The 11,921-nt window shown below is 48.8% G+C and overlaps 1 protein-coding gene across 3 annotated transcripts in view; it reads left to right on the top strand.

Annotated features, from left to right (window-relative positions):
- Positions 1–299: 299 nt before the first annotated feature.
- TRIM28 (tripartite motif containing 28) overlaps positions 300–11,921 on the top strand; it is a 34,635-nt gene continuing 23,013 nt past the window's right edge. For all 3 annotated transcript variants that reach the window (XM_071418394.1, XM_071418393.1, XM_071418392.1), the window contains exons 1-5: positions 300–538; positions 1,361–1,446; positions 1,528–1,660; positions 4,087–4,312; positions 9,842–9,958. In XM_071418394.1, coding sequence (XP_071274495.1) covers positions 340–538; positions 1,361–1,446; positions 1,528–1,660; positions 4,087–4,312; positions 9,842–9,958 — 761 coding nt within the window. In that variant the 5' untranslated portion in view covers positions 300–339. The remainder of the gene's footprint in view (positions 539–1,360; positions 1,447–1,527; positions 1,661–4,086; positions 4,313–9,841; positions 9,959–11,921) is intronic.

Raw genomic sequence — 11,921 nt, 5'->3', positions numbered from 1 at the left:
CCGCCTCCTCGCAGCGCGCCGATTCCGATTGGCCGCTCTGTCCAAGAAGTCCCCGCCTTCCCCAGGGCTCTCCGGCCGCTGATTGGCTCAGCTCCGCCCGCTCTGCGCGCTGATTGGCCCGTTCGCCTTCACGTGCCGGAGGCCTCTTCCTGCCCTTTCCTTCCCGCCTTCTCCTCTCTCATTGCTCCCGCGCGCTGTCAATCTCCGTAATCCCCTCCCTGCCTCCCTTCTATTGGTTCTCCACAACGTCAATCAGCCAGCGCGGGCAGTGATTGGTCGCGGGGCGGTGCGGGGGCGGGAGCAGGAGGCCGTGCCCAGCGTGCGGGGGACGCGGCCACCATGGCGGCGCCTCAGGCGGCGGCAGCGCTCGGGAGCGGTCCCGGGGCCACCGGAGCGGAGCTGCCCGAGCCGCTGGGGCTGCTGGAGCTCTGCGGGGCCTGCAGAAAACGCCTGAGCCCGCAGCGGGAACCGCGGCTGCTGCCCTGCCTGCACTCCGTGTGCCGGGGCTGCATCGGGAGCGAGCATGGAGACAAGAACGGTGAGGGGAGATGGGGATACTGGGGGATACTGGGGGATACTGGGAGCACTGGGAGGCGCGGGTGCTGCCCTGCCTGCACTCCGTGTGCCGGGGCTGCATCGGGAGCGAGCAGGGGAACGGTGAGGGGAGATGAGGGACTGGGGATACTGGGAGCACTGGGGGTTACTGGGAGTTACTGGGAGCCACTGGGAGATACTGGGAGCCACTGGGAGATGCTGAGAGTTATTGGGATTGCTGGAGTTTACTGGAGATTACTGGGAAGCGCTGGGGTTTACTGGGAGCACTGGGGGTTGCTGGGAGCACTGGGGGTTACTGGGAGATACTGGGAGCACTGGGGGTTACTGGGATCGCTGGAGTTTACTGGTGATTACTGGGGAGGTACTGGGAGTTACTGGGAGCACTGGGGGCTACTGGGAGCACTGGGAGATAGGGAAAGCACTGGGGGCTACTGGGAGCACTGGGAGCACTGGGAGATAGAGGAAGCACTGGGGGATACTGGGAGCACTGGGAGCCACGCCTGGAGCCCACCTAAGGGACGGGAATGGTGGGAGGGACTGGGGGTACTGGGAGGTACTGGGAGATACTGGGGGTCACTGGGGGATACTGGGAGCACTGGGAGTTACTGGGAGCACTGGGTTGTGCAGGACACTCAGGGTCACTGGGGGCTACTGGGAGCACTGGGGAGGCATTGGGGCTTTACTGGGGTCACTGGGAGTTCCTGGGAGCTCTGTGGGGAGGGGACACCGACCCCTCTGTGGCACTGTCCCCTCCTTGGGGACACTGTGACCCTGCTGTGACTCTGTCCCCTCCGTGTCCCCTCAGCGTTCGAGTGTCCCGTGTGCCACCAGCAGTGTCCCCTGGGTGACATCATGGAGAACCTGTTCCTGCAGCCCAGCCCCAGCGGGCAGGTAGGGCTTAATGAACGCCAATTAACGCCAATTAACCCTAATTAACTGATGGGGTCTGAGGGACTTGTCCCTTGTCCCCAGAGCTGCACCAGCTGTGAGGACAACGCCAGGGCCACCAGCTTCTGTCTGGAGTGCTCGGAGCCGCTGTGCGCCACCTGCGTGGGGGCTCACCTGAGGGTCAGGTACACCCGGGAGCACCGCGTGCAGCCCCTGGGTGAGTGATGTCACCCATTGTCACCCATTGTCACCTCATTGTCACCTCCCTGTGTCACCCGTGTCACCTCCTGTAACCCATTCCCATTCCCCCATTGCCATGTTCCTGTTCCCAGTTTCCCCCATTCCCAATTTTCCCTATTGCTGTTCCCATTCCCAATTTCCCCATTCCCATGTTCCCATGTTCCCATTCCCATTCCTACCCCATTCCCATTCCCCCATTACTGCATTCCCATGTTCCCATTCCAATTCCCATTTTCCCATTCCAAATTTCCCCCATTCCCATTCCCATTTCTATTCCCATTCAAATTTTCCTATTCCCATTCCCCCATTCCCAGTTTCCTCCATTCCAGGTCCCATTTCCCAATCCCATTCCCCCATTCCCTTACCCCCTTCCCCCATTCCCCAGTTTCCCCCATTCCAAATTTTCCCTGTTCCTGTTCCCATTCCCATTAATGTTCCCATTCCCCCATTCCCATTCCCATTTGTATTCCCATTCAAATTTTCCTATTCCCATTCCCATTCCCCCATTCCATGTTTCCCCTATTGCCATGTTCCTGTTCCCAGTTTCCCCCATTCCCAATTTTCCCTATTGCTGTTCCCATTCCCAATTTCCCCCATTCCCTCGTTCCCCTGTTCCCATTCCCATTCCCCAATTACTGCATTCCCATGTTCCCATTCCAATTCCCATTTTCCCATTCCAAATTTCCCCCATTCCCCCATGCCCATTTGGGAATTTCCCATTCCCCCATTCCCCCATTCCCATTTGTATTCCCATTCAAATTTTCCTATTCCCATTCCCATTCCCCCATTTCCAGTTTCCCCCATTCCCATTCCCATTTTCCCCCATTCCCACTCACATTTTCCCATTCCCATTCCCCCATTCCCCCATTCCCCCATTCCCATTCTCCCATTCCCCCATTCCCATTCCCCCATTCCCATTCCCATTCCCCCATTCCCATTCCCATTCCCCATTCCCATTCCCATTCCCCATTCCCCCATTCCCATTCCCATTCCCCACTCCCATTCCCATTCCCCAATTCCCCATTCCCCCATTCCCCATTCCCCATTCCCATTCCCCATTCCCATTCCCATTCCCCCATTCCCATTCCCCATTCCCATTCCCCCATTCCCATTCCCCCATTCCCCATTCCCATTCCCATTCCCCCATTCCCCATTCCCATTCCCATTCCCCCATTCCCCATTCCCCATTCCCCCATTCCCCATTCCCCCATTCCCATTCCCCCATTCCCCATTCCCCATTCCCCCATTCCCCATTCCCATTCCCATTCCCATTCCCATTCCCCCATTCCCATTCCCCATTCCCCCATTCCCATTCCCCCATTCCCATTCCCCATTCCCCCATTCCCTTTCCCCATTCCCATTCCTGTTCCCATTCCCCCATTCCCAATGGGAATGGGAATGGGGAAAACTGGAAATTGGAAATGGGGGAATGGGAAGAGGGGATAGGAATGGGAAAAGAGAGGAATGGGAATGGGAATGGGAATGGGGGAATGGGAATGGGGGAACAGGAATGGGGGAATGGGAATGGGGGAATGGGGGAATGGGGAATGGGGGAATGGGGAATGGGAATGGGGGAATGGGAATGGGGAATGGGAATGGGGGAATGGGAATGGGAATGGGGAATGGGAATGGGGAATGGGGAATGGGAATGGGGAATGGGAATGGGAATGGGGATGGGGGAATGGGAATGGGAATGGGGGAATGGGAATGGGGGAATGGGGGAATGGGAACGGGAATGGGAATGGGGGAATGGGAATGGGAATGGGGGAATGGGAATGGGGATGGGAATTGGGGAATGGGAATGGGGAATGGGAATGGGGAAATGGGAATGGGGAATGGGAATGGAGAATGGGGGAATGGGAATGGGAATGGGAATGGAGAATATGGGAATGGGGGAATGGGGGAATGGGAATGGGGGAATGGGAATGGGGGAATGGGGGAATGGGGGAATGGGGGAATGGGAATGGGAATGGGAATGGGGAATGGGAATGGGGGAATGGGAATGGGAATGGAAATGGGGGAATGGGGAATGGGGGAATGGGGGAATGGGAATGGGGAATGGGAATGGGAATGGGGGAATGGGGAATGGGGGAATGGGAATGGGAATGGGGGAATGGGGAATGGGAATGGGGGAATGGGAATGGGGGAATGGGGAATGAGAATGGGGGAATGGGGAATGGGAATGGGGGAATGGGGGAATGGGAATGGGAATGGGAATGGGGGAATGGGAATGGGGGAATGGGGAATGAGAATGGGGAATGGGGAATGGGAATGGGAATGGGAATCCCTTGCTCCTATCCCCAGGTTCCCCCATTCCCGTCTCCGTTGCCGTTTTTGTTTCCATTCCAATTTTCCCGTTCCCGCTTTCCCCCGTTCCAATCCCGCCGTTCTCTCTCTCCCCAGGCTCTCCGTCCCTTCCCGATCCCATTGCTCCCATTGCTCCCATCAATCCCACAAATCCCATGGATCCCAATAATCCCATGGATCCCATGGATCCCGTTGCCCCCGTTCCGGCGCCGTTCCCGTCCCGCTGCCGCTCGCACCCCCGGGAGCCGCTGTCCCTGTTCTGCAGCGCCTGCGAGAGCCTGACCTGCGGGGAGTGCCACCGGCGGGAGCACCGCCTGCACCCGTGAGTCTAATTAACGCTAATTAATGCTAATTAATTAATTACTGTAACCCCTACTGTCCTTACTGTAACCCTTACTGTCCTTACTGTAACCCTTACTGTCATTACTGTAACCCTTACTGTCATTACTGTAATGGGAGTGCCACAGGAGGGAGCACCGCCTGCACCCGTGAGTCTAATTAACGCTAATTAATGCTAATTAATTAATTACTGTCATTACTGTAACCCCTACTGTCATTACCGTAACCCTTACTGTCATTGCTGTAATGGGAGTGCCACCGGTGCTGGAGGGAGCACCGCCTGCACCCGTGACTCTAATTAATGCTAATTAGTGCTAATTACTGTCATTACTGTAACCCCTACTGTCATTACTGTAACCCTTACTGTCATTACTGTAATGGGAGTGCCACCGGCGGGAGCACCGCCTGCACCCGTGAGTCTAATTAACGCTAATTAGTGCTAATTAATTAATTACTGTAACCCTTACTGTCATTACTGTAACCTTTCCTGTCATTACTGTAACCATTGACCTCACCTGTGAATGGTAATTGCTGTAATGGGAGTGCCACAGGCGGGAGCACCGCCTGCACCCGTGAGTCTAATTAACGCTAATTAGTGCTAATTAATTAATTAGGGTCATTACTGTAACCCTTACTGTCCTTACTGTAACCATTGATTCCACCCGTGAGTGTTAATTACTGTAATTACTATCATTACTGTAATCCCAGAGGGAACACCACAGCACCAGTGAGTGTAATTAGCATTAATTAGTGCTAATTAATTAATTACTGTCATTACTGCTGCCTTTGACCCCACCCGTAAGTGTTAATTACTGTAATTACCATCATTACTGTAATCCTGGAGGGAACACCACAGCACCAGTGAGTCTAATTAGTGCTAATTAGTGCTAATTAATTAATTACTGTCACCCTTACTGTCATTACTGCTGCCGCTGACCCCACCCGTGAGTGTTAATTACATTAATTACTGTCATTACTGTAATGGGACTCACCAGTGAGTCTAATTAGCGTTAATTAGTGCTAATTAATTAATTACTGTCACCCTTACTGTCATTACTGCTGCCATTGACCCCACCCATGAGTGTTAATTACATTAATTACCATCATTAATGTAATCCCGGAGGGAACACCACAGCACCAGTGAGTCTAATTAGCCTTAATTAGTGCTAATTGATTAATTACTGTCATTACTGCTGCCTCTGACCCCACCCATGAGTGTTAATTACATTAATTACCATCATTACTGTAATCCTGGAGGGAACACCACAGCACCCCTGAGTGTAATTAGCGTTAATTAGTGCTAATTAATTAATTACTGGCATTGCTGTAGCCGGGAGTGTCAGCAGAGGGAGCACAGTCAGCAGCCGTGAATGGAATTAATGGAATTAATTGTAATTAGTGCTAATTAATGAGGGGGGAGTGTCACCCCTGAGTGCCCAGCTGAGGGTGTAATTAACACTGCCTGCTTTAATTAGGGGTTAATTACTGAGTTTAGTTACTGAGTTAACTCCTTTAATTAGTGATTAATTACTCATTCCATTACTGATTTAATTAGTGATGCTATCACTGCTTTAATTAGGGATTAATTACTGATTTTATTATTGCTTTAATTAGGGATAAATTACTGATTCTATCACTGCTTTAATTAGTGATTAATTACTGATTCTATTACTGATTTAATTACTGATTCTATCATCATTGCTTTAATTAGAGACTAATTACTGATTCCATTACTGATTTAGCTACTGGTGCTATCACTGCTTTAATGAGGGATTTAATTACTTAATTTATTACTGATTTAATTACTTATTATGGATTTAATTACTGATTCTATTACTGGTTTAATTAGTGATTAATTACTGATTCTATTACTGGTTTAGCTACTGATTCTATCACTGCTTTAATTAGGGATTTAATTACTCATTCCATTACTGATTTAATTACTGATTCTATCACTGCTTTAATTAGGGATTTAATTACTGATTCCATTACTGATTTAATTACTGATTCTATTACTGATTTAACTACTGGTGCTATCACTGGTTTAATTAGGAATTAATTACTGATTCTATCACTGCCTTAATTAGGGATTTAATTACTGATTCTATTACTGGTTTAATTACTGATTTAATTAGTGACTTAAAAATTGATTTAATTTGGGACTTAATTACTGATTCTATTATTGATTCTATTACTGTTTTAATTACTGAGTTCAGTACTGCTTTAATTAGGGATTTAATTACTGATTCTATCATTGCTTTAATTAGGGATTTAATTACTGATTCCATTACTGATTTAGCTACTGGTGCTATCATTGCTTTAATTAGGGATTTAATTACTTAATTTATTACTGATTTAATTACTTATTACTGATTTAATTACTGATTCTATCATCATTGCTTTAATTAGTGATTAATTAATGATTCTATCACTGATTAAGCTGCTGATGCTATCACTGCTTTAATTACTGATTTAATTACTTAATTTATTACTTATTTAATTACTTATTATGGATTTAATTACTGATTCTATCACTGCTTTAATTAGGGATTTAATTACTGATTCTATTACTGGTTTCATTACTGACTTAATTAATTTATTACTGATTTAATTAGTTCTTATGGATTTAATTACTGATTCTATCACTGCTTTAATTAGGGATTAATTACTGAGTTTATTACTGAGTTAACGATTGGTGCTATCACTACTTTAATTAGGGATTAATTACTGAGTTTATTACTGAGTTAACGATTGGTGCTATCACTACTTTAATTAGGGATTAATTACTGATACTATCATTGCTTTAATTAGGGATTAATTACAGATTCTATCACTGGTTTAATTAGGGATTAATTACTGATTCTATCACTGATTTAATTACTGATTCTATCACTACTTTAATTACTGATTTAATTAATTTATTACTGATTTAATTACTTATTTTATGACAGATTTAATTACTGATTCTATCACTGCTTTAATTAGGGATTTAATTACTGATTCTATTACTGATTTAATTAGTGATTTAAAAATTGACTTAATTACTGATTTAATTACTGATTCTATCACTGATTTAACTACTGGTGCTATCACTGGTTTAATTACGGACTTAATTACTGATTCTAACACTGCTTTAATTAGTGATTAATTACTGATTCCATTACTGATTTTGCTACTGATTCTATCACTGCTTTAATTAGGGATTTAATTACTTAATTTATTACTGATTTAATTACTTATTATGGATTTAATTACTGATTCTATCCCTGCTTTAATTAGGGATTAATTACTAATTTATAACTGATTTAATTACTAATTATGGATTTCATTACTGGTTCTATTACTGGTTTAATTACTGATTTAATTAGTGGTTTAAAAATTGATTTAATTAGGGATTTAATTACTGATTCTATCACTGCTTTAATTAGGGATTTAATTACTGATTCTATCACTGATTTAATTAGGGATTTAATTACTGATTCTATCACTGATTTAATTAGGGATTAATTACTGATTCTATCATTGCTTTAATTAGGGATTAATTACTGATTCTATCACTGCTTTAATTAGGGATTTAATTACTGATTCTATCATTGCTTTAATTAGGGATTTAATTACTGATTCTATCACTGCTTTAATTAGGGATTTAATTACTGATTCTATCACTGCTTTAATTAGGGATTAATTACTGATTCCATTACTGATTCCATTACTGATTTAGCTACTGGTGCTATCATTGCTTTAATTAGGGATTTAATTACTGATTCTATCATTGCTTTAATTAGGGATTTAATTACTGATTCTATCATTGCTTTAATTAGGGATTTAATTACTGATTCTATCACTGCTTTTCCTTTTTTTCTTATTTTTCCTTTTCCCCTTTTTCCTTTTCCCCTTTTTCTTTTTTCCCCTTTTAAATTTTCCCCTTTTTTCCTTTCCCCACCTTTTCTCCCTTTTTCTTTCCCTCTTTTTCCTTTTCCCCTTTTAAATTTTTCCCTTTTTCCTTTGCCCCCATTTTCTCCCCAATTTCCCCCCATTTTTTCCCATTTCCCCCATATTTTCTCCCCAATTTCCCCATTTCCCCCCATTTTTTCCTATTCCCCCCATTTCCCCCATGTTTTCTCCATTTCCCCCCATTTTTCCCCATTTCCCCCCATTTTTCCCCATTTCCCCCCATTTTTCCCCATTTCCCCCCATTTTCCCCCATTTTCCCATTTCCCCCTTTTCTCCCTGTGTTTTCCCTCATTTTCCCAATTTCCCCCATTTTCTCTCCATTTTCCCCCATTTCCCCCAATTTTCCCCCATTTCCCCCATTTTCCCCCATTTTCCCAATTTTTCTCCATTTTCCTCCATTTTCCCCATTTCCCCCCATTTCCCCAATTTTCCCCCATTTTTTCCCCATTTTCCCAAATTTCCCCCATTTCCCCCATCTTTTTCCCAATTCCCCCCATTTTTTCCCCATTTCCCCCATGTTTCCCCCATTTCCCCCCAATTTTCCCAATTTCCCCCTAATTTTTCCCAATTTTTTCCCCATTTCCGCCCATTCCCCCATTTCCCCCATTTTCCCCATTTCCCCCCATTTTCCCCATTTCCCCCCATTTCCCCATTTTTCCCCAATTTCCCCCATTTTCCCCCATTTCCCCCATTTCCCCCCATTTTCCCCATTTTCCCCAATTTTCCCCCATTTCCCCCCATTTTCCCCATTTCCCCCCATTTTTCCCAATTTTCCCCCATGTTTCCCCCATTTCCCCCTAATTTTCCCCAATTTTTTCCCCATTTTTCCCCATTTCCCCCCATTTCCCCCCATGTTTCCCCCATACTTTTCCCTCATGTTTTCCCCATTTTCCCCCATTTTTTCCCAATTTTCCCCATTTCCCCCCATTTTCCCCCAATTTCCCCCCATTTTTCCCAATTTTCCCCCATTTCCCCCCATTTTTCCCAATTTTTCCCCATTTCCCGTACGTTTCCCTCATTTTCCCTCATTTTCCCCCATTTCCCCCATTTCCCCCCATTTTCCCCCATTTCCCCCACATTTCCCCCCATTTTTCCCCCATTTTTTCCCCCCTTTCCCCAATTTTCCCCCATGTTTCCCAATTTTCCCCATTTCCCCCCTTTTCCCCCCATTCTCCTCCATTTTCCCCATTTTCCCCCATTTTTTCCCCATTTTCCCAATTTTCCCCATTTTCCCTCATTTCCCCCTAATTTTCCCCAATTTTTTCCCCATTTCCCCCATTTTCCCCCATTTTCCCCCATTTCCCCCCATTTCCCCCATTTTCCCCATTTCCCCCCATTTCCCCCACATTTCCCCCATTTCCCCCCATTTTCCCCATTTTCCCCCATTTCCCCATTTTTCCCCAATTTCCCCCCATTTTCCCCAATTTTCCCCTAATTTTTCCCAATTTTTCCCCCATTTCCCCCCATTTTTTCCCCCATTTCCCCCATTTCCCCCTATTCCCCCTAATTTCCCCAATTTTCCCCAATTTCCCCCAATTTTCCCCATTTTCTCCCCCAGCTCCCAGCCCGTGGCCGAGGCCGTTCTCCAGCAGCGCTCGGTGCTGTCGGCGCTGCTGCAGCGCCTGGCGGAGAAACACAGCGAGGTGCAGCGCTGCAGCGCCCAGCTGCACGCATGGTCAGTGTCCCCAAGTGTCCCCAAGTGTCACCTCAGTGTCCCCAAGTGTCACCTGTGTGTCCCTCATTGTCCCCTGAGTGTCCCCAAGTGTCCCCTGCTGCAGCGCCTGGCAGGGAAACACAGTGAGGTGCAGCGCTGCAGCGCCCAGCTGCACGCATGGTCAGTGTCCCCGAGTGTCCCCTGAGTGTCCCCAAGTGTCCCCAAGTGTCACCTGTGTCACCTCCCTGTCTCTGAGTGTCCCTGAGTGTCCCCTGAGTGTCCCCTGCTGCACGCCTGGTCAGTGTCCCCAAATGTCACCTCAGTGTCCTCAAGTGTCCTCAAATGTCCCTGAGTGTCCCTGAGTGTCCCCTCCCTGTCCCTGAGTGTCCCCTCCCTGTCCCTGAGTGTCCTTGAGTGTCACCTGTGTCACCTCCCTGTCCTTGATTTCCCTGAGTGTCCCCGAGTGTCTCCTGCTTCAGGGCCCAGCTGCACGCCTGGTCAGTGTCCCCGAATGTCCCCGAATGTCCCCTGAATGTCACCTGTGTCCCTCATTGTCCCCTGAGTGTCCCCGAGTGTCCCCTGAGTGTCCCCTGTGTCCCTCATTGTCCCCTGAGTGTCCCCTGTGTCCCTCATTGTCCCCTGAGTGTCCCTGAGTGTCCCCTGCTGCAGCGTCTGGCAGGGAAACACAGCGAGGTGCAGCGCTGCAGCGCCCAGCTGCACGCATGGTCAGTGTCCCCAAGTGTCCCCAAGTGTCACCTCAGTGTCCCCAAGTGTCACCTGTGTCCCTCATTGTCACCTGTGTGTCCCTGAGTGTCCCTGAGTGTCCCCGAGTGTCCCCTGCTGCAGCGCCTGGCGGAGAAACACAGCGAGGTGCAGCGCTGCAGCGCCCAGCTGCACGCATGGTCAGTGTCCCCAAGTGTCCCCAAATGTCACCTCAGTGTCACCTGTGTCACCTGTGTGTCCCTCATTGTCCCCTGAGTGTCCCTGAGTGTCCCCTGAGTGTCCCTCATTGTCCCCTGTGTGTCCCTGAGTGTCCCCTGCTGCAGCGCCTGGCGGAGAAACACAGCGAGGTGCAGCGCTGCAGCGCCCAGCTGCTCGCATGGTCAGTGTCCCCAAGTGTCCCCAAGTGTCCCCAAGTGTCACCTGAGTGTCCCCTGTGTGTCCCTGAGTGTCACCTGTGTCACCTCATTGTCACCTGTGTGTCCCTGAGTGTCCCTGAGTGTCCCCTGCTGCAGCGCCCAGCTGCACCCATGGTCAGTGTCCCCGAGTGTCCCCGAGTGTCCCCTGTGTCACCTGAGTGTCACCTGTGTCCCTGAGTGTCCCTCATTGTCCCCTGAGTGTCCCCTGAGTGTCCCTGATGGTCACCATGTCCCCTGAGTGTCCCTGAGTGTACCTGAGAATCCCCTCCCTGTCCCCTGTGTGTCCCCTCCATGTCCCCTCCATGTCCCCTGTGTGTCCCTGTGTCCCCTCCCTGTCCCCTGAGTGTCCCCAGTGTCACTGAGCATCCCTGCCTGTCCCCTCCCTGTCCCCTGAGTGTCCTTTGTGTGTCCCCCAGTGTCCCCTCCATGTCCCCTTCCTATCCCCTGTGTGTCCCCTCCATGTCCCCAAGTGTCCCCTCCCTGTCCCCTGTGCATCCCCTCCATGTCCCCTGAGTGTCCCCTCCATGTCCCCAATGTCCTCTCCCTGTCCCCTGTGCATCCCCTCCATGTCCCCTCCATCTCCCCTGTGCATCCCCTCTGTGTCCCCTGGGTGTCCCCTGGGTGTCCCCTGGGTGTCCCCTGGGTGTCCCCTCCCTGTCCCCTGAGTGTCTCCTCCATGTCACCCCATCCCCTGAGTGTCACTGTGTCCCCTCCATGTCCCCTGAGTGTCCCCCCATGTCCCCAAGTGTCCCTCCGTGTCCCCTGGGTGTCCCCCCCATGTCCCCGGAGTGTCCCCTCCCTGTCCCCCATGTGTCCCCTCCATGTCCCCTCCATGTCCCCTGAGT

The sequence above is a fragment of the Agelaius tricolor genome, unplaced genomic scaffold (genome assembly GCF_023055355.1).
Source record: "Agelaius tricolor isolate 1412-34295 unplaced genomic scaffold, bAgeTri1.0.p SCAF_85, whole genome shotgun sequence".
NCBI classification, from domain to species: Eukaryota; Metazoa; Chordata; class Aves; order Passeriformes; family Icteridae; genus Agelaius; species Agelaius tricolor.
Note: the sequence above shows the minus strand (reverse complement) of the source record. Positions and strands in the feature narration are given on the sequence as shown.